The following is a 22985-nucleotide window of genomic DNA, read 5'->3' on the forward strand; positions in this document are numbered from 1 at the left end:
TGCAATAGACCTTAACATTCATAATATGGATAATTAATCATTTTATATATTTATCCTTTATCACATCGAAATCCGACTTAGAGAAGTGTCACAAGCACTATGAAATAGTAAATATTTTGAGTACAAAATTGATAAATTAGATCATGACAACAACAATTAATGGCAGAAACCGAGGGCGATTATTTATAGTATACTAAATTCCAGACTAGTAGGTGGAGATGTAGTTAACTGTTTAACTAGCTTTAGTGGTGACATTTAATAAGAGATCCTTTAAAACAAAGCAAATTCCACATGTTAAGTTGGTCATTAATAGTAAATTACTAACATTAAACTGAATTGGTAAACTAATGATAAACAATTGCCCAGTTAAGAAGAAAAGTTCACGGCTATAGTTTACACAGGAAAAAATTGCAGTGGAGTGGAGCGTTTTAGTTGAGTAGACAAGATTGCCCTTTTATAATATGCTAACCTAATTGATGCACATTTTTTTTTTGTGTTGTGCTTAAATAAGCGCATATTCATTGCTTAGGGCCCATAATTGTAAGAGCACAAAATTTCGTGCGTGCTCATGCATGCGAGTAGTATGGATAGATATGCTTGTATGGACTTTGGGCATTTGATATCCCGTTTAAATCGGTGGGGCCCAAGACTCCTACAATATAGTTTCCTCGTCGGTAAGGAATCATGGAAATACAATTTGTGGGCCCTACGCGCTCTTAATGTCTTGAGTACTAGTACTTCTCATTACACACACTGGCCAAGCGTTGCATATTTCGTTGGGTTTCCTTCCTTTATTCTATGGATGGAATACAACTGGCTCACTAATCGAATTAAGCTCTGCATTGCAACTTCTTTACTATGGGAAAGACTGGAAACTATAAACCACATTAGTATGGTGATTTTCTTAGTATTTTTTTTTTTAATTTTTTAATTTATTTTTTCTTTTTGTGCAGCTCAATAATTCTCTTCACTCCTTGGTACTCATCTATATTTACATCTTGGAAGTTCATGAATTCGAGATTTAACTAAATCACCAATTTCATGAATGAATTCCATGAGTTGCCTTTCCAAGTTTGGAGACATTAGAAGTCAATGGCTTGGGCAATCCCGGGTTTATGTTTTCCCCATCCATGGTTAAATCCCTTGCAAAACCGAGAAATCTAACGGTAGGCGGTTGCAAGAAGATGGAGGCAATCATTACGGAGGAAGAAGGATTGGGAGTGGAAATATCAAAAACTCTGTCATTTCCAATGTTAAGCGATTTGTGCTTAAGCGATTTGGGAGGTTTGACGTCCTTCTCTAGCGAAAAAGGTAAGATTTATCTTTTGTTTTCATCATCGAAGATCTTCGCGTAGATGGATTTATCTCCGGAATACAAATGTTCACAATTCTTTTCATCCAATGAAAAATTGATAATAGGTTCACTAGAAGATCGAAGTCGGGACCGCATCCAATCACGCTCCAGTGCCCTCTTCAATCGAGAGGTAAGTGATTAACGTTACATCTCTTAAATATACCAGAAGCTAAAGCATAGTCAAAATTAAAACTAACTAAATTTACTTCCAACCTTTACTTTGATTGAAATATCTCACAAGAGCTGCCGACATATATGAGTTGGAATTTCGTACCGTTAATTTCCTAGTCCAAGGAAGCTTTACTCTCCCCTAGGTGCACCAGCAGAAGGAATCTGAGCCCGCTCCCCGTCAGCAAAGAGCCGTGGAAATTTTGGTCGTGGGTCCCACATGCTTGTTGGGGATGACAATAGTCCAATGAACGAAACACAAAAAAGTCAAAACTTGTTGTATGGATGGGAGCGATGGATGGGTAAAGGATTTTCTAGAGTTTTAGCAATGATCCTTTGGAAAAACAGAAAATAAAGCTTTCCATTGTAGAGCAGGGACAATTGGGTCTTTTCACCTAAAATGTTATGGTCTCACTCTCATACATGTAGGCTGCATATGTAGACTCATCCTTAAAGAAATTACGACAATAAGGAAGATTAATTGAGATGAGTTATATGAGCTTACCTTACATGAAGTAATTTACCTTGAAAGCTTTATTTTCCGTTCGCTTTATGGGTGACTAGTTTTCGTTATCACTGGAAAATTGATGGTCGAGTTCATTAGTTGTCTTTTGGGGTCATATAATTGCATTTTGTATTGTAAATTAGCTTTTGTTTGTCATAAATTTTTGTGATGGAAAAAATTATCTAAAGGTTGTAAAGTATCTTGCTTGTAAATTTTCTTCAGTGACCAATTATGATAACTTGCTATAAGCACATAAATTTCCTGCCCGTCCGTTGTAATTGTAAATTCTATTGTTGCTGGGTGCATTCGTCAGGTTTCATTTCCATTCTTGGAGTCCTTGACAATAGAACGACTTCCCAATTTAAATGAGCTATGGAGCAATGAATCTCCACTAGAGTCGAGCAATCTCCGATCTCTCAAAGTGGTGCGGTGCGATTCTCTCTCAAAGGTTATCAGCTCCAGATCGTTGGTAAAGCTCTGCAAGTTGCAAACTTTAAGTATCAATGATTGCAGTTTGGTGCAAGAAATTTTTTACCTTGAAGGACCAAGCGCCAATGGAGATGTTGAGACTCTGTCAGAGTTAACCACCTTGGAATTGAATAAGTTGGGGAGCTTGAGGTGCATATGGAACAAGAATCCTAGTGGAATAGTGAGTTTCCATAAATTAAAGAAGTTTGAGTTGGATGGCTATGACAACCTCGAGTTTATATTTTTTCCATCCATGGTGAAATCTCTCGCACAACCGAGAGATCTAACGGTATCAAATTGCAAAAAGATGGAGACGATCATCGCGGAGGAAGAAGGGCTGGGAATGGAAATATCAAAAACTTCGGCATTCTCAATGTTAACCAATTTACGCTTAAATCATTTGGAAAGCTTGAAGTGCTTCTCTCGCAGAAAGTGTAAGATCAGTTTTTTCTTTTTATCACTAAAGATTTTTGTGTAGATAGATTTATCCTCGGAATACAAATGATGACATTCTTTTCATCCAATGAAAAACTAATGACAGGTTCACAAGAAGCTCGGAGTCGGGACTGTGTCAACTCACACTTTGCTACACTCTTCAGTGGAGAGGTATGCGATTACGTTGTGTCAAACTAGATGCACGAGACAAAGCGTAGCAAAAGCTCAACCCATAATTAGAAGCATCATGCCAAGATGCTGTCGCGACTCGAGCGTATGAAATGGCAAATTTTTCTTTTTTTGTCTGGTGTGTGAAATGGCAATTAAGATGCAATAGATATGCTTGTACGGACTTTGGGCATTTGATATCCCGTTTAAATCGGTGGGGCCCAAGACTCCTGCAATATAGTTTCCTCGTCGGTAAGGAATCATAGAAATACAATTTGTGGGCCCTACGCGCTCTTAATGTCTTGAGTACTAGTACTTCTCATTACACACACTGGCCAAGCATTACATATTTCGTTGGGTTTCCTTCCTTTATTCTGTGGATGGAATATAACTGGCTCACTAGTTAAATTAAGCTCTGCATTGCAACTTCTTTACCTAAGGAAAGACTAGAAACTAGAAACGACATTACTATGGTGATGCTGATTTTCTTAGTCCGTTTGTTCATTTTATTTTTTTTTTTTTGCTTTTTACGCAACTCAATAATTCCCCTCACCCCTCGGTACTCATCTATATTTACATCTTGGAAGTTCATGAATTCGAGATTTAACTAAATCATCAATTTCATGAACGAATTCCTGAGGTTGCCTTTCCAAGTTTGGAGACATTAGAAGTCGATTACTTGGACAACATTGGGTTCATGTTTTCCCCATCCATGGTTAAATCCCTTGCAAAATTGAGAAAGCTAAGTGTAAGATATTGCGAGAAGATGGAGGCGATCATTACGGAGGAAGAAGGATTGGGAGTGGAAATATCAGAAACTTTGGAATTCCCTATGTTGACTGATTTATGCTTATATTGGTTGAAAAGTCTGACGTGCTTCTCTAGTGAAAAATGTAAGATTTTATCTTTTGTTTTCATCATCAAAGATCTTCGCGTAGATGGATTCATGCCTGGAATACAAATTTTGACAATTCTTTTCATCCAATGAAAAATCGATGATAGGTTCACAAGAAGGTCGGAGTCTAGACCGCATCCAATCACGCCCAAGTGTGCTTTTCAACCAAGAGGTACATGATTAACTAAAAGCTAAAGCATAGTCAAAATTAAAACTAACTAAACTTACTTACAATCTTTACTTTGGTTGAAATATCTCACAAGAAAATCAGTAGCACACAAGCACAAGTATTCAGAGTCGCCGCGGACATATTCGGGTTGCAATTTCTTACTGTTAATTTCCTGGTCGAAGGAAGCTTTACTCTCCCCTGGCCCTAGGTGCACCAGCAGAAGAACGAATCTGAGCCCACTCCCCTATCAAGAAAGAGCCGTGGAAATTTTAGTCGTGGATCCCACATGCTAGTGTGCCTGAGTACTTGACTTGTCCTCTTTGCGGCGTAATCATTCATTTTTCTAGAGTTACAGCGATGAACCTTTGGAAAAACAGAAAATAAAGCTTTCCATCGTAGAGCAGGGACAATTGGGTCTTTTCACCTAAAAATGTGATGGTCTCAGACATATAGGCTGCGAATTTTGACTCACCCTTAAAACCTGTTGTATGGATGGGAGCGACTGGTGAAGGCCCAAGGAGAGTAAAGCTTCCTGTTTAGATTGCGAGCAAACTTTGTAGATGAAAGATTTTCTGGAGTTATAGAAATGAACCTTTGGAAAAGGGTAGTTACGCTTTACACACACAAAAAAAAAAAAAAAAACTTTCCATTGTAAACAGGGACAATTGGTTTTTTCTTAACCCTAAATGTTTTGGTCTCAGACATGCAAGCTGCAGTTTTATACTTACTCTTAAAGAAAATTTAAAGGGAATTAGGCATATTTAGTTCTTTCAGAGTGTGGAATGATGCAAATAAGATTTGTATGTTTGACCCTATCAATCCCTTTTCCAATTACTTCCTCTTAGCCTCACTTTTAGGCATTTGGTAGTAGATGAAATCACACATTTTCTTTCTAATTGCTAATATTCTTCCTCAGGCTATCCTCAGCTGCATTTTTCTTTCACCACGTCAATTCAGTGACTTCTAAGTTCGAACGTTAATTAATGATTACCCTTTTGAGGTGGTACTTTGATTAAAATAATTTAGAAGAGAATGAGTACCATATAAGAATAAGCGATGAGAGTTTCCAACAAGTATGAGTTTCGAATTTCTTACTTTTAACTTCTCTAGAAATTGTTTCCATAAAGACGGTTGAACATCTCTAATGGTACTTGCACACATATATATACACATTGAAAGCAATTTAAAAAACACTAGAAAGGAAAGCGAGCAGTAAGGTTCAAGAGCTCGGAGGAAACTTTACTTTCTCTTAATTTACTTCATTTGCACTTACAAGACGCGCACTTGACTTCATTTGCACTTAGGAGATCTCACCTTTTTTTTTCCTGATCGAAGAAAGCTTTACTCTCTTTTAATTGCACCAGCAAAAGGAAATCACTCATTTTAGTATGGTGATTTTCTTAGTACGTTTTTTAATTTATTTTATTAATTTTTTTTCTTTTTGTGCAACTCAATAATTCCCCTCACTTCTTGGTACTCATCTATATTTACATCTTGGAAGTTCATGAATTCGAGATTTAACTAAATCATCAATTTCATGAACGAATTCTGCGAGTTGCCTTTCCAAGTTTGGAGACTTTAGAAGTCAGTGGCTTGGGCAATCCCGGGTTTATGTTTTCCCCATCCATGGTTAAATCTCTCGCACAACCGAGAGATCTAAATGTAGGATATTGCGAGAAGATGGAGGCGATCATTACGGAAGAAGAAGGATTGGGAATGGAAATATCAGAAACTCTATCATTCCCTATGTTAACCGATTTATGCTTAGAATGGTTGGAAAGTCTAACGTGTTTCTCTAATAGTAAGTGTAAGATTCATTTATTCTTTCATCATTGTAGATCTTCTTGTAGATATATTCGTATTTGCAATACAAATGATGACATTCTTTTCATCCAATGGAAAATCAATCACGGGTTCACGGGAAACTCAAAGTCCGGACCGCGTCAAATCACGTTGCTCTGCACTCTTCAGTCAAGAGGTTGGTGATCAAATATACCCGAGGCAAAGCATAACCAAAATAAAAACTAACTAAATTGCTTACAAAGTGTACTTTGATTAAAATAATTGAAAAGAGAATGAGTAGCACGTACTTTTCTTAAAATAATTGAAAAAAGAATAAGTGTTGAGAATTTCCAACGAGTATGAGTTGCAAATTTCTTACTTTTAATTTCTCTAGAAATGGTACCTGCACAGATATATACACACACATTGAAAGCAATTGAAAAAACGAATGAGAGGAAAGCGAGCAGTAAGGTTCAAGAGTTCAGAGGAAGCTTTACTCTCTCTTAATTTACTACATTTGCACTTACAATTCGCGCACTTGATTTCATTTGCACTTAGGAGATCTCACTTTTTTTTCCTGATCGAAGGAAGCTTCACTCTCTCTTAATTGCACCAGCAAAAGGAAATCACTCATTTAAGTTGAGGGTCCCACAAGGTAGTGTGTCTGAGTAGTGGCCCTAGTGGGTACTGACTGTTCTCCTTTCCGGTTGTGGCTCGCTCTCAAAGATGACTTAGACTTTAGAAAACTTATTGTTGTTCTATGAAATGCTCTGGGAAATTAGAAACGGTATTGATATAGAGATTTTTTCTCCTTTTATTTACAACTTAATAACTCTCCTCGCCCTTGGCACTCATGTATATTTACATATTGGCAGTTTATGAATCTGAGATCCAACTAAATCACTAATTCCATGAACAAATTTCACAGGTTGTCTTTCCAAGTTTGAAGACATTAAAAATCGATCGCTTGGACAATCTCGAGTTTATGTTTTCCCATTCCATGGTTAAATCTCTAGCACAACTAAGAGAGCTAAGTGTAAGCAATTGCGAGAAGATGGAGGCGATTATTATGGGGGAAGAAGGATTGGGAGTGGAAGTATCGGAAATTTTGGCATTCCCGATGTTAATTGATTTACGCTTAGAATGCCCGGAAAGTCCGGCATGCTTCTCTCGTGAAAAATGTAAGATTTTATCCTTTGTATTCATCATCGAAGATCTTTGCATAGATGGATTCATCCTTGGAATACAAATGTTGACAATTCTTTTCATCCAATAAAAAATCGATGACAGGTTCACGAGAAGGTCGGAGTCGGGACCGCATCCAATTACGCTCCAGTGTCCTCTTCAATCAAGAGGTACGTGATTATCGTTACATCAATTAAATATACCGATGCTAAAACATAGCCAAAATTAGAACTAACTAAATTTACATACAATCTTTATTTTGGTTAAATATTCGATTAAATACGCATTGCGATTATTTGCATTGAACAACCTACTCGTCGGGTAGTGCATGCCACACAAGTACACTATACATTAGAATGGATCTACGCATTCAAGAATTTTGAGATCGCACAAGTAGAGTGATCCCTTGACAACATACGGAAGCCAAAAAAAGTGAACTATGTTAGGTAGGCGGAAATTTGCTTGATCAAAAATTCATCTCATGTCAAGTGATAAAAAAAAAATATACCGCTTGAACCATATAGTGTTAATTAAAGTAGGATTACATATATTTCGACAAGTGGAAAAGCACCAGTCCTTTCATGTGTAAGTTCAACCATCAGGAGCTTCCTTACTAGCCTTCACAAAGCGGCCTTTCACTCGCTTCCTAGTGGTATCGGCTCCGGTCTTCCTCGACTCATATCGTATGTACTCAGAGATGTAGTTGGACGTACTTTTGGCACCATTACAAACACAAAATTTGTGTTTGATATCCTGTTAAATTGGTTGTTGATAGTGATTTATTAACATTAAAAAGAAGTTAGTAAACTAAGGACAAACAATTACATAGTTAAGGAAAGCATGCGGCCATTTTGTCTAGCAAAAATTGATGGTGGGGCCCAAGACTCCTGCAGTATAAGTTGAGGGCCCCACAAGATAGTGTGTCTGACCACGACTGTTCTCCTTCCCAGTTGTGGGTCGCCTTCAAAGATAATTTGTATCCGTACAGCATGGATAGAGATATATTTATACGGGCTTTGGGCATTTGATATGCTGTTTAAATTGGTGGGGCCCAATACTCCCGCAACATGATCATTTCCTCGTCCGTAAAGAGTCGTGGAAATATAAATGTGGGCCCCCACATGCTATTATGTCTGAGTACTACTTTTTCTTCTTTTCGTGCTTTGAGCTTCCACAAAAAGAGAGCTTGCTTTCAATGATAATGGAACTAGTACTTCTCATAGTCATTACACACTAGAAACTAGAAACAACAGTAGTATGGTGATTTTCTTAGTCCTTTTTTTATTTATTTTATTCTTTTTTTTCTTTTTGTGCAGCTCAATAATTCCCCTCACCTGTGCTTACATCTTGGAACTTCATTAATTCGAGATTTAACTAAATCACCAATTTCATGTACGAATTCCATAGGTTGCCTTTCCAAGTTTGGAGACATTAGAAGTTGAGGGCTTGGACAACCTTGGGTTTATGTTTCCCCATCACGACTCGAGCATATGAAATGGCAATTGAGATGCAACTGATCTTAACAATCATAATATGGATGATTAATCATTTTATATATTTAACCTTTATCATCTCGAAATCCGACTTAGAGATGTGTCACAAACACCATGTAATAGAATATTATCATATCATCACAACAACAATTAATGGCAGAAATTGAGAGAGATTATTTATAGTATATTAAATTCCAGACTAGTAGGGGGAGACGTAGTTAACTATTTAACTAGCTTTAATAATGACATTTAAAGAAGATGACAAATCATTCAAGTTAAAAAAGGGGAGCAAAGGAGGTGAAAAATGCTTTATTATTATTTTTTATCAATGAAAATGATGTTACACTATTATCGATAAATGTTATGGCCCTATATGCTATTTTACGGGACCAGTCCCGTTATCCAACATCGGCCATTGGATTTAAAACAAAACAAATTCCACTTGTTAAGTTGGTCATTAATAGTAATTTACTAACATTAAACTGAATTGGTAAACTAATGATAAACAATTGCCCAGTTAAGAAGAAAAGCTCACGGCTATAATTTATACGGGAAAAAATTGCAGTGGAGTGGAGCGTTTTAGTTGAGTAGACAAGATTGCCCTTTTATAATTACATGATTATCACCGAAGTTGATGGTGGGGCTTTGCCCTTTTTGCTTTTTCTTTTTTCTTTTTTCGTCGTAATCTTGTCGGCGTTGACGATACTCCAATGAACGAAACACAGAGAAGTGAAATTTGTTGTATGGATGGAAGTGATGGGTGATGGCGCAGCAGACTAAGGATTTTCTTATAGTAATGAAAATTTGGAAAAGACTAGTTATTCTTTGAAAAAAAAATTAAAAATAAAAACAGAAAACAAAGCTTTCCACAGGATTATGGTTCCAGCGGAAGTGGAAGAACATTTCGCTGGAAAATGAAAGAGAGTAATTTACTGGCGGGTCCATTCTGACTAAACTAAAAGCAATATAGGTCATTCACCTGAAATGTTGTTAGGCTGTGAAAATGGGCCGTCCCACAAGATTAATACGTTGGCTCTCTTAGATAATTTTAATCTTCTATAATGAGTTCAGAAAATCTTCAATCATTTAATTCAAGTGTATGTATGATATGTCGTCGGTATCAAACTATTGGACTTTCTAGGACTGACAAAAGAATAATGAATTTTAAAGGGAAAACTATATCGAATTAAGTGTTGTTCTTTTAAGTGTGGAATGACGCAAGTAAGATTCGTTCGTTTGACCCTTGTAATTCTTTTTTAAATTGCTTTTAGAGTGATATAATGTTGATTTTAAGCATTCGGTAGTAGATAAAATCGCGCCTTTTACTGTATTGCACCTTTTCTTTCTAATTGCTAATATTCTTCCTCAAGCTATCCTCAGCTGCATTGTTCTTTTACCACGTCAATGTAGTGACTTCTATGTTCTAACGTTAATTAATAATTACCCTTTTGAGGCGGTACTTCGATTAAAATAATTGAAAAGAGAATGAGTAGCATATAAAAATAAGTGTTGAGAGTTTCAAAAAATATTGAGTTGCAAATTTCTTACTTTTAATTTCTCTAGAAATTGTTTCCATAAAGATGGTTGAACATCTCTAGTTGTACCTGCACACATATATATCCACATTGAAGGCAATTGAAAAAACACCAGAGAGGAAAGCGACAAGTAACGTTCAATAGTTTGAATGAAGCTTTACTCTCTTAATTTACTTCATTTGCAGTTACAAGATCTCACTTTTTTGTCCTGATTGAAGGAAGCTTTACACTCTCTTAATTGCACCAGCAAAAGGAAATCACTCATTTTAGTTTTTACATGAACTGCAAGACCATTCTCATGAAACTGTTGTTAAATAAATAAGATACATTCTGCAGATCAGCCATTTCGGTTGAGTCATCTGACTCATCCAAGACCTGATAAAAGGTTAATGAATTATAAAGGGAAAATTCAATCGATTTAAGTATACTTAATTATTTCAAGTGTGGAATGATGCAAGTAAGATTCGTTCTTTTGACCCAAGTACTTTTTTTTTTTAATTGCTTTCTCTTAGACTAATGCGATTACATGATTGTTATATGAGCATATCCGGGTTACAATTTTGATCGCTATCAACAGAATCTGATCAGAATGGAATTCCTACTTTTTTATTTGTCTCCAATAATTCAAATAGCCTTCCCTTCTCGTCCTAGAGTCATCCACATCAGTATGGAGATGTTTTGCTAACTTTTTTATTTTATTTTTTTTCCTTTTGTGCAACTTCAAGACATGACACCAATTTCGTGAATCTGCAATTTACATCTCGACACTCATCTGTATTTACGTCTTGGAAGTTCATGAATTTGTTATTTCACCGAATCACCAATTTCGTGAACAAATATTGGCAAGTTGCTTTGCCTAGCTTGGAGACATTATATGTCACCGGCATGGATAGCATCGAGATGATATGGGACAATCAAGCTGTTGTGGAATCTTTCCCCAAGCTAAAATCACTTTTCGTGGATGGATGCAACAAGCTTGTCACCATTGTTCCTCCTTTCCTTCCGGGACAGCTCAAGAGCCTGGAAAGTTTAAAGGCAAAAGCATGTGGTTCGCTTGAAGTCGTTTTCGAACTTCAGCCACTAATTCCTCTAGATGGGCATCCCATTGCTCTTCCGTTAAGAGATTTGGCGGTATCGGGATTACCAAAGCTAAAGTGTGTGTGGGATAAGGAAGTTCACCGTCAAGTTGAATTCCAGCGTCTACGTTACGTTAGCATTTCCGAATGCAATAGCCTCACCTCTCTGTTTCCAGCGTTGATATTTAGAGATCTAACCCAACTTGAAGAGTTGGAGATCCGTGAATGTGGCATTGCAGAACTCATCGAGAATGAAGAAGGAGTACCGGTTCCCGGGTTTGATTTCCCAAAGTTAACCTCCCTCCAGCTTGAGCATCTGACAGAGTTGATGTGCCTCTACGACAGAGCACATACTTCCCATTGGCCGGCATTAAAGACCTTGAGGGTAGATGGCTGTAACAAAGTAGAGATACTTGCTTCCCAATTTGAGAATGAGATGCCACGTCATAAACAGCCTCTCTTCTCGATAGAAAAGGTACGACCCAAGATTATTTGTTTAGCTTCCATGGTGAATATTTGAAGTGACTGTTAACGTCAAAGCCAAGAATCTCATAAAAGTAACTCTAAAATCGAGGATGTAAACTGGACGACTCTCTTTGAATCCATAGACATAGTACAACATTGAAACACCATATGTTCTTCAAGTGTTGACCAAACATTCTTGTCCATGTCTGATGTACCAAATGCATACTCATTGAACCCTTAAAAAAAAAAAAGGGCCAATTCCGATGATTTAGCTCTCCCTTAAGTACTGCAAAGATTCCAAACACGTGGCATGTGGTGTGATCTTACCATGGCATGAAGTGTGTTGTCTAATTTGAACCCTATACGGATATTGATATTATGGTAAAAACGGAAAGATGGGACATTGCCATTAATATTAACAACTGAAATTCATGCAATTGTGGCTGTTATTGATGCAAATGTTATTTTCACAATGGATATATCTATAGAAAGATGAATGTAAGGAGTTACTTAAGTTTAAATTTGGATACAAGTCAAATATAAAATATCAGCAACAGTGTTTGTTTCATTAGGGCACATATCTTTCCGTTGAGTCACAAGAGATTAGATATTCTTTTTTTTTTAGATTGAATATTCTAAAATGCACGATATGCTGGACGTATACCATAATACATGAATACTTTTTTAACTAAGCTGACTTTAGGTTTTGATTTGACTATTTTTTTTTAGGGTGCATTCCCTAGTCTCCAAGAGTTGATTATTCACGACTAAAGTCATAATACATGAGTACTCTTTTAAATTAGCTGGCTTTAACTTCTGATTTGATTTTTCTCTCAGACTGCATTCCCCAATCTCCAAGAGGTCAAATTGGATTTATGCGAACGGATGGAGATATGGCATGGGGATTTTCATGATGAGGAATTCTTTTGCAAGCTTAGTGTTCTTGAGCTTCGTCATCTCTCCAGGGAATCCGCAACATCCACAAGTCGTTTTATTGAGAGTTTAACCAACTTGGAAGAGCTAGTCGTACGTGAATCTTATCTAGAAGAGCCAAGCAACAATGTGGAAGCCATGGAAGGCCCTAGTCAAGAGCAAAAAGTAATATTATCCTTTTCAAGACAAATTAAACATTTGAAGACTCTAAATGTGTCGGATTGTGATGGGTTATCAAGTATGTTTACACCGACAATAGTTGAAAATTTGGTGGCTCTCACAAAATTGAGGATAAGTAATTGTAGGATATTAACAGAAGTTGTTAGTGACAAGGGAAGTAAGGAGGGGCACAAAGTGGCTTTCCATCATTTGAAATGTATGGAGCTTGATGGGTTGATAGAGTTGAAATGTTTTAGCTCAGGTGGATGCGCTTTAATATTCCCTCTATTGGAAGATGTCATTGTGAATGGATGTCCCATCATGAAGTTCTTCTCCGAGGGGCCAATAGAGGCACCAAAGCTGGATAGAGTAAAAGTAGATATGACGGAACGGTATGGACAAACAGAGTACCAGTATTTTTGGAAGGAAAACCTCAACATGACCATCCAAAATATGTTTAAAGAAGTGGTATGCATCGGCTACTAAATTCTGTGCAATTGGTTGTTTTTTATCACCGATGAAGCAATGCTTTTGGCTAACTAGAATTTTACGTTTAATGATGCATTTTCCGACAGGCGACGGTTGTTAAGGCTAAGTTTGTGCGGCTGTTTGAGTTGCCCGAGCTCGTTGGGAAGTGGCACAACGAACATAATCCCATCAATTCATCTTGGCAATTACAAGCCCTAGTGGTGGATAAGTGTCCATCATTTATTAATGCCATGCCATTCAAATTGATGCTTGTTTTGGAGAAAATGACTAGCTTGCAAGTGCACGATTGCAAGTCTTTGGAAGAAATCTTCGATCTCGAAGGGCTTGAGCCGGTGGAAAGCATTCGGGTGCTACCTCGCTTAGAGAATTTGAATTTCATCAATCTACCAAAGTTGAGGCAACTATGGAACAAAGATCTTCAAGGAATGATGCGCTTCAATTCTCTATCTTCTCCGACTCTTTCTAAATGCGGCAACCTAAGACATGCTTTCACTCCATCGATGGCTTGGTGCCTTGCCAATCTAGAATATGTGGAAATAAGGGAGTGTGATCGGATGGAAGGAGTGATCGAAGAGGAAGAAGGGCGGGGAAGCGCAGTGGAGAAGATTTCATTCCCGAGGCTCGGGCAAATGACATCGAAACGGTTGCCCAATTTGACTAGTTTCCTATCGGGAAAGAATCACAAGCTGGATTGTCCCGAATTATATTATCTGAAGATTGCCCACTCCCCCAAAATGAGAAGTTTGACATGGCAGTCTTCATTGGATATTGACCATAACACGCCTTCACTTTTCACTCCACGGGTTAGTCTTCTTTTTTTGAATCCAATGCTTTTGTTTTTCGGATAAATCATCTAGTCAAATGAATGCACTCGTCACATGAAACAATCTTTGTTCCAGAGCAACGTAACACTCGATTACGGTTTTTTGTTTGGGCAAAAAAAAAAATCCTCTGAACACTGCATCAATCAAGGATAAGAAATTGGTTTCCTCTTACACCCAATTCTTGCCGGTGGTTGGATCCGAATCTTCTCAATGTAGAACTAGTAAATTGACCCAATTTGCTTTTTCTAAGATCATAACATAGGTCATTTATTCAAGTGGTTATGTTGCCCATGCCTCTTTCGAATTAATTTTCTTTCTGTAGAAAAATTTCCATAAATAATAAAGACAAAACTAGTAAACAATTGAAGTTATTTATTATCTTGTTTGCCATAAAAATTTCATAAGCCATGCTCGCAATAAGAAGCGGTGCTCACAGTAAATAGAGGTAATAATCTCTGTCGTGAGAAGACGCATTGAATTGTGTCGGACTTGAGTTGCAAATTAATTATAAGTGAAGTTGCTCTACTCTCATTTGTGCTCCCATTCCGTGGCTTATTGATCTCAGCCATCGATTCACCCGTAGCCGTATGATACTAAGATAATGAGACAGATTCAAGTTTGCTAATACTTTCTGGATTTTCTAAATCTAGTAAAGATGATGATGGGAAACTAATTTTTTCAATATATAAAAAAGATAATGTAGAACTAGCTTATACCTGTCGTTGGAGCGTTGTTTACTTGCACCCACCAGTGTGGCATTGGAGCCGACTTTAGGAAGAGAGAAGTATATATATATACCAACCGAATTGAAGCATGTGTGTCAAACTTGCTTTGAACTGTGCTTCGGTTTCAATCATTCCTTGAAGTAAATAAATCTAAGAAATTCTTAGCTTATCTAATGTTGCATCATCAAAAGATTAGCGCAACCAACTTTGATAATGATAAATGCAAACAAATCTGGCAAATTGCATGTTCCCCTTGGAGTGCTCTAAACTTTGATAAGGATCAGTGCAAGCTACTTTTTAATTTTTAATATTCATCGTTGCAAATTTCCAAAAGTTAAAGGGATAAGGCGTGGTGGCCGGTATTAAGTATCAATTAAACTACGTAAAAGCCGATGCTCAATGTACTAGTGATTATATATGCATTCATCATGTCATGCTTTTTGCAATGCAATAATATACTAGGCCTTAGTCATCAGTCAACCGAAATGAAAGGATCAATTAGCCCCTCCCTGTTTATGTCACTAAGAAGCACTTGCATTCTCATGATTTGTGAGAGCTAGAGAGCTTTGGAAATTCCCTTATTGAGGTGATAACTCAATATACTCACATTCATTGTGTCATTTTTTCTCAATATGGCAGGTACAATTTCCTGGGATTGCGCAGATGGCTCTCTCTCACATGGACAATTTATGCAAAATATGGACTGACAATCCTCTAGAAACTCTCACTTTTGACTCCCTTTGGGAAGTGAAGGTCAAAAACTGCGAGAGCCTTGAAAATCTCTTTCCGCATTGGGTGGCTACAAGTCTAACCCAACTTAAGCGACTTCGTGTGGAGTCTTGTAGGATCGAGGAAATAGTTGCTAATGGAGATGACACTCCACACTCCAACATTGCTCAAGTTCTTTTTCGGAAGCTAACCTCTCCGGTGTTACATGATATGCCACGACTCAAGACCTTCCGCCCTAACTTGCCCACTTTGAATTGGCCATTTTTGGAGGAATTGCGAGTGACTCACCGTGATAAAGTGAACATGTTATCTTTTGCAGCATCCATGAACAAATGGACTCGGAGAAATGATCAACGGGATCTTTTAAACCAAGAAGCACACTCTTCGTTTGAGGGGGTATGATTACAACTGCTTTTCCTTGGTTTCTACTTTGTTCTTTAACATACCCACTAGTCTCATGTCCTCTGCATGATCACATGTCACGTTATGATACTATAGGAAATATGCTTTTCCTTGCCAATCAATTTGTCGACAACATAAGATATGTTTGATATCTCAAGTATACTTTTCATTTGTGGAAACACCTAGGATATTCCATTACATAGAACTACAAAAATAATAATGATTTACGTTGATTACACTATGTTCGTAATCTACTCTTATCTAATGGTGCTCAATGAGGATTCACACGAGATATCCTCTCCATTGTTGACACATGTCCTACGTTGTACTTTTATGCTCTATTATTTTTTTTTTCTACAAACTCTTAAGAAAAATAAACTCAAACAATTTTTTTTAACTTATTCTTTAATTCGCCCATTATATTTCATGTCCGCTTCACTATAGAAATTGCAAAGCCCGTTACCTATGAGTTTGCAAACGAAATAAGATATGTCTTATATATTAAGCACACTTTTAAGGGTGTAGACCCCATAATTTTTAGATACATTACGAGTGCACCTCATTACAAAAAATTCCGGATAAGATATACCTAATATAAGAGGAATTTGATGAGTTGGAGGGCTCTGGAATTTAGATTCACCCTACCATCCTCTACTTGAGATATGTATGTAGAGTTCTTTGGATTTAATGAATTGTAAGAAGATGGCCACCTATCACGCAAATCAAATGAAACAGGTTTACCTTTTACAACTAGTGATTTATTGTTGAACCTCTACTTGAATTTATTTCTCTCATTGTATTGGCAATTTGTGAGGACTTTCCAAACTTAGAGAGACTTTTATTAGTCCATGAAGACATTGAGATGATACGGGATGGAAAATATCCTAATGACATCTTTGGCAAGCTTAAAGCGCTAACAATGGCATGCTTTCATGAGGAAAATGCCGTCTTTCCCCCCAGATTCCTCCTAGAGAGATTTGAGAATCTGGAAAGCCTCGAGATCTTCCGTAGCTCCTTTGAAGATATATTCCACGATGAAGGATTTGTTGACGAGGAAAGAAATTCGGTGCTTGAAAGTTTAACAGTACTTAAGTTGAGCAAGCTACACAAGCTAAAGCGTGTGTGGAGAGAAGACTGTTTAGTGTCCAAAATTCTTCGGAGCATCAAAACACTTGAGGTCCGGGATTGTCCCGAGTTGACAATACTATTTCCGGCCGTGACATCCTTCCGGAATTTGACGAAATTGGTGGTGAAGAATTCCTCTGGATTGCTACATCTAGGGACAGCTTCCGCGGTCGCAAGTTTGGTGCATCTTGAGAGTATGACTATAATAGGATGTGAAAGAATGAAAGAAGTAGTGGCAAAAGATGAAAATGGAGAAGGACAAGTGATTTCTTTTGAGAAGCTAGAATGTTTGACACTCCGTAATATGCCAAGCCTAGAATGCTTCACAAGTTGCATCTTGAGGTTTCCATCCCTGGAGTGGATTAAAGTGGAAGAGTGCCCTAAAATGAAGATCTTTTCTAAGGGTACGCTAAGCACGCCAAGACTAAGGAGGCGGACACTGTTTGGATACGAGTGGGACCGCTGGGAGTGCATGGGGATCGAGCATTGGATGAGTGATTGGATGGGTGATCTCAATAGAGACATACAAAAGTTGTCGGCATAAACAAATATATGCGCGATAAAAAATGAGGTAAAGTAGATCCCAATTGAAATTGATGTCTTTCACAATTTTCATTTTCCCTTTTTCCCTTTGCCCCCCGGGAGAGGAAGAAGAAAAGTCGAATGATGATGAGATATTTTCATCTTTCGTTTCTTTGCTTCGGTCAGGCGACATCATCATCAACCCCCATTGGATTTTTCTTGCGAGCTGAACAGTGCGCCGCGCCCTCCCACCATTGCTGGAGAGAAGACGAATGTAAGTGCGACGCCGAGTCTCGACAGTCCTCACTTCATCAAAGATGGTACTCTCTTTTCACTCTTGAATCCGGCAAATTCGTGTCTTCACAGTCGCTTCGCCAATGATTTCTCCAGTCTGCCAGAATTTCTTCCAATTTTCGTGTCTTCTTGCCCCTAAATTAGTCCAAGTCGGAAGCTGGTTTTCGTAAAACCTTCCTCGATCGCCGTCTTTTTTCAGCTAGGGCTCTGTTTTTCCCTTTTGCGCCTGTGACTTGAAGATCATGGTAGGCTACCTTAGAGTCTGAAAGCACTAGTCCTCAAATCACACTACTAGCAATTATTGCCCCTAAAATCTATACATATTGCGTGCTTCTCCTATAAGTATGTGTGGTCTCTTGTTTATCACACTGGCTGTTTTGAAAAATGTGGATGGGCAGAGTACTCCTTGTGGCTTCGTCAGGAAACATTTTCTTGAAAACAGAAAAGTTTCGGCTCTTTGGCATTTAGACAGATTGTGGCCGGTGAAGATAAGGAGCTATCCCCACTGGCATGTGGCCTTTCTTTTAGCAATTGAGTCTGTTTTTTTTTTTTTTTTTTGGTAAGGTGCAATTGAGTCTTGTTTCTGCTTACATTACTCTCTTTTCTTTGTTCTTAACAAATTCTTGAATAGATTTTAAGAAACTCTTTTGTTTTTCAATCTTGTTTGATTACATAACGTTGTGGGAATAATACTAACTTCGAATCTATTCTAAATCTTTTCATAGCAAGTCAAATAAATGTAGTGTACATAAACTGTTTCTAAAGCTGTCATTTTATAAGTACAGGGAGGACCAAACAGTCAAGCAGATTGGCATCCTGAGCTGGTTGTTTATGGTCCCACACACCCAAGCCCTCTCAGTGCTCTTGAATCCTCCTACAAATTTCAAACGGAGCATCCCTTTTCAAGGTGATGATGAGGCCATCTTGTGTTAAGGATGGCAAGCTAAAATCCCAAGCTTATTAACTCAAACTGGCATGTCTGAAAGTCAAATATATGAAGGCTATTCATATCCTTGCTTCTCTCTAGTGTTTTTCCAAGTTGACTTCGCTTGTGTAAAAAACCACATGACATGTCATTTTCCTAGAAATGTTAATGGGTATATGTTTAAAACCAGGTATATCTCTTAACAATGGAATAATTGAAGCAGGCAAAAGAATCAAAGGACAGTTTTTGGGACGTAAGCTGGTGGACGGAGGTTCGAGAAGATAACAATCTTCTCCTTTTTAGTGCATAGTTGTCTCGAATTATTGGAAAAGCAAATGCCAAGGCCAGTCTTAAGATTAGGATCCAAGTCCTCTTATATGGAGAAATTCGATAACGTTATTCAATGTCGTAAAAGTAGAATATATATGCAAATCGCACGAGGAGACTATTGTTAAATTTTGTTATATTAATCAGATATTTGGGGAAAAAGGAAAAGATGAGTTTGCTTTGTCAAACTGAACCAATAGTTCGATAAAAGCTTGTTTGAGCAGCGCTTGAAAGAATTGAATAGCTTCATTTAGAATTTTCAATTCCATCCATAATCCAGTCATGGATGTCTTTGCTTTTCCCCTGCGCTTGTGGTCTGTGTGGCTCAAATTTGGATGTGTGTGTAGGACATGGGAGGTTTCTTCTGACTGTTTACCCTATTGCACTCTAGGAGCATAGATTTTGACATTTGACTTTGGATTGCAGGTTAAGATTGATGACTTTCGTTATATGGTTTACCCTATTAAAACTCATGAAACTAGCAACTACCGTTAAACTCGCGCTCTGTGGATTTGATTCTCTCATTAGTGCATGCTTATGTTTGGTCTTTTTTTACCATATGTTGGTTTTTTTACCATGTACATGGGCAGATTGCTCCTTGTCAATTCATCAGGCAACATATTCAGGAAAACAAGCAAATTGTGATTGTCAGGTATTCAGACAGGTCATGGACGGTGAAGCCGAGGAGCTATGGACGGGGGGCAGGCATTCTTTTCTGCTGGTTGGCCTGCATTTGCGAGAGAAAATCTTCTGCATGCAGAGGATGTGCAGAGTCTACATATTCACTAGTGCTGGTAAGGACTTATTTACATAGATTGAGATGCTCTGGAAGTGTCACTTTGGCTGGTCCAAAATAAATTCAGCATTCCAAATAATATCTCCTTTGTATAGTCTTGATGAATCAATGAAGTGTACTTCTATTCTGATTGGCTTTGTGAGGTTCATAATAATCCAGATGCCCACCCTCATTAATGCCACATTCCAAATCTGAATGAACTGAAAAAGGATGTGCTTTGGGATGTGCATTATGGGTTATGCATTCTTGTTATGTTCTTCATGTTGAATTTGAAATCAATTGTGATAGGCTTATTTAGATGATGGGTTTTATTCTTCCCTCAGGGAATACCAAAGAGCTGGTTCGGTCAAAATAGGGCAATTATCAGGCCTCTGAAATAGGAAAAATGTGATGAGATGGTTCGGTCATCAAGGGGTTGGAATGGATTTGCACAGCATTACTCTCTGTTAGGGCCAATTTTTGGTCTTCAAATCTGAAGGGGACTCCATTTTCCATGCAATCATGTTTGATAAAAGCACGTCCGAGATAGAATATCCACTAAACAAAGTTTGGATTTGTCTCACCGAAAGTGGCAGAAGGACTTTCCTGGTCAATTTGCAAAGCTACATATTCAAGAAAATGAGGAAATGGCAACTCTTAGGTTTCTAGACAGATCGTGGCCAGTGAAGCTCTTAAGTTATATGCATGAAATCCGGGTGTTCTTCGCTGCTGGTTGGCCTGTATTCGCAGAAGAACTCATCTGCGTATGGGAAATATATGTGTTTGAGCTTATTGATAGAGATGACGCTGCGTTCCACATCTCCATTTTCTGTAGTGCAGGTAAGGAGCCGGTTTACAGAGTCGATATAAATCCAGGATATGTGATTATGCCTCCTTTGCTCAGTAGCTTCGAATCAATGAAAAGCATATTCGTTTCTGTTTATGTTTTCCTCTTTTCTGCGCTAGTGTCAATTCTGTAACTTCCCTTTTAGAAAGACACTCACAAATTTGGCACTTCTTTAAGGTTTCTAGTGGCTCAACATGACCTGTAGAACTAATAACGCGTAATAATGTCAGTTAGACTTTCCTTGAGCAACCTGTGGTTTTACGAGGTCAATTTAAACTTACATCACACACTTTTCGCCATCTCTTTTCAAATTCTTGAAGATTTTGCGCAAGTCTTTTTGCATGTTGGTGAAACTTGGTAGTGATTTTCTTCTGATATGAAGAGCATCCGTAATTATTTCCGTCCCATTAACAGATTTTGGTTTACATGATAACAGTAATTTCCAGTCTGCTAACTCTTTCCATAGCCGGTCAATTAAAGAGATGTTCAACGCCAATGTCTATAAAGTTCTCATGTTTTGCTGCAGGTGGGATTGAACTGTCCACACGAAGAGCGAGCCATTCTGAGCTGGATTTTCATGGTCCTACACTTTCAAGGCCTCTCACATCTCCTAAATTGGCCAGCGATATTGATTCAGAGCATCCCTTTTTCAAGCCAGTGTTCCCGTGATGTCATACCAATAGCCTGCTAAGATCTGGAGCTTACATCATCACTGATATATCTCATGTTCAATATGACAATTTTCATGTTTTGGCTGTTCAAAACATGTACATGTCCAGGGTCTTCTGGTTGGATTCGGCAGGCAACATATTCTGGAAAACAAACAACTATCAACTCTTCGGTATTCAGTTAGATTGTGGCCAGTGAATTAGGGCCATGGACAAGCCAGAGGAACCCTTTACATGTACTTCTCCACCCATTGGGGGGCATTGGCTGTCGAAACTCATCTGTGTGCAGCAAATGTCTGCATGTTTGAGCTCATTGATTGGGATGATGCTGCATTCAAAGTCCCCACTTTGAGTGGTGCCTGTAATGTCCCGATTCGCATTGATTGAGTTGAACATTGGAAGCATTACTTTAGGCCGTTGCAGCTTGGATATTAATTCAAGATTTGTAAATATGCCTGTTTGATTGAGTAGCGCCGCAGTGAAGCAATGAAAAGCACTCAGTTTCTGCGTTTGTTTTCTTCTTTCTTCCTTTTTGTGCTAGTTTCAATTCTCTTACTACCTTGCTTGGAAAGAACCTCCTCAAATTCGGTGAATCTTTAAGGTTTCGGAGCGGCCGCTTAATCTGACCGGTAGATCTTGAAAAAGAGTTAAGCAATCAAGCTCTTATATAGGTGTCACGGGGTATTATTCTTTTGGTTAGGATCACCCCATATTTTCCGAATATAAAGTGAACTATTTTTAAAATGACAGTTTGATAGAAGTGCTTCAGAGATAGATTGCCCCTCGTTAATTAATGATGAAATGTCCAAATCCAAGGGTTAGATTCTCTCAAGGAAAGGGAAAATTTCGAAGATGTCGGGGAACTTAAAGATTTTAGAGGAGTGGCAAAAATGGAAGTCAATTTACAGACATCGCCTGCATTATTACATAATGATCTAGGTGGTGCAAAATTGTAGTTAGATTGTTATATCTAACGTGAAGAGCATGCAAGGTTAAAGTCGATAAAAGAAGTCCCCCACATGGATCGATTGAAGAAGACTCAATTGAAAAGCTTCATTCATTGAAGTCGTCAATTGTGAAAATGAGCATGGGAAGTTGCCAAAAGCTCTCAAGGACCATTTATTTTGAAGTCCCCCAAACGGACGAATTCATTTAGCCCACTAAAAGTGCAACACAGTTTTAAAATTTGTCAAATTAATGCAATCAAGTCTTTCCGTTAATTCCGTTCACTTGGAGCTTCGTGATAAGTTTTATTACTTTCGGTGCACATATCCCAAACAAAAATAAAGAAAAAGCTGATTTTGCTAGCAATTCTTTTGATTTTTTTTGCACTTCTAAATCTCGCGAAGCAGAAAAAAAAAATATCCTGCGATCGAAAGCTTAGAAATATCATAGAAGTCTCGTGAAATGGTTAAGTTCACATCTGTAATTTGTGTATACAAATGTGGAAGCACCAATAGGTTTATTTCCGGACGTCGGTGCCATTTTTCAGATTGATTAGAGAATGCACGAAACATTGGAAGGAGTTCATGCACTTAACCAT

The 22985-nt window shown here is 37.9% G+C and overlaps 4 protein-coding genes across 4 annotated transcripts in view; all 4 read left to right on the forward strand.

Moving 5' to 3' along the window:
- The window catches only part of LOC115755147, a 237035-nt gene extending 215082 nt beyond the window's left edge, over window positions 1-21953 (forward strand). Inside the window, exon 5 of the mRNA XM_048279313.1 lies at window positions 21301-21953. The gene's annotated coding sequence lies outside the window, so the exon portion shown is untranslated. The remainder of the gene's footprint in view (window positions 1-21300) is intronic.
- Window positions 1-22985, forward strand: part of LOC115755168 — a 463587-nt gene that overhangs the window by 220881 nt on the left and 219721 nt on the right. The gene's annotated exons all lie outside the window — the stretch shown is intronic.
- Window positions 1-22985, forward strand: part of LOC115731259 (disease resistance protein RPS2-like) — a 253309-nt gene that overhangs the window by 122693 nt on the left and 107631 nt on the right. The gene's annotated exons all lie outside the window — the stretch shown is intronic.
- Window positions 1185-15959, forward strand: LOC125315294. The gene is made up of 8 exons (XM_048279742.1): window positions 1185-1311; window positions 1420-1484; window positions 2341-2929; window positions 3037-3101; window positions 11004-11708; window positions 12536-13165; window positions 13366-14082; window positions 15468-15959. Exons 1-8 carry the CDS (start codon window positions 1185-1187, stop codon window positions 15957-15959), a joined length of 3390 nt encoding a protein of 1129 aa, XP_048135699.1.

Source organism: Rhodamnia argentea, chromosome 5 (assembly GCF_020921035.1).
Source record: "Rhodamnia argentea isolate NSW1041297 chromosome 5, ASM2092103v1, whole genome shotgun sequence".
Lineage (NCBI taxonomy): Eukaryota > Viridiplantae > Streptophyta > Magnoliopsida > Myrtales > Myrtaceae > Rhodamnia > Rhodamnia argentea.

Bases quoted from the DNA above. Each gene is read 5' to 3' on its own strand.
- LOC125315294 (XM_048279742.1), top strand. From the start codon at position 1,185: ATGGAGGCAATCATTACGGAGGAAGAAGGATTGGGAGTGGAAATATCA. The intron at 1,312-1,419 runs GTAAGATTTATC...AATTGATAATAG, and splicing joins GTCCTTCTCTAGCGAAAAAG to GTTCACTAGAAGATCGAAGT. The intron at 1,485-2,340 runs GTAAGTGATTAA...TGCATTCGTCAG, and splicing joins GTGCCCTCTTCAATCGAGAG to GTTTCATTTCCATTCTTGGA.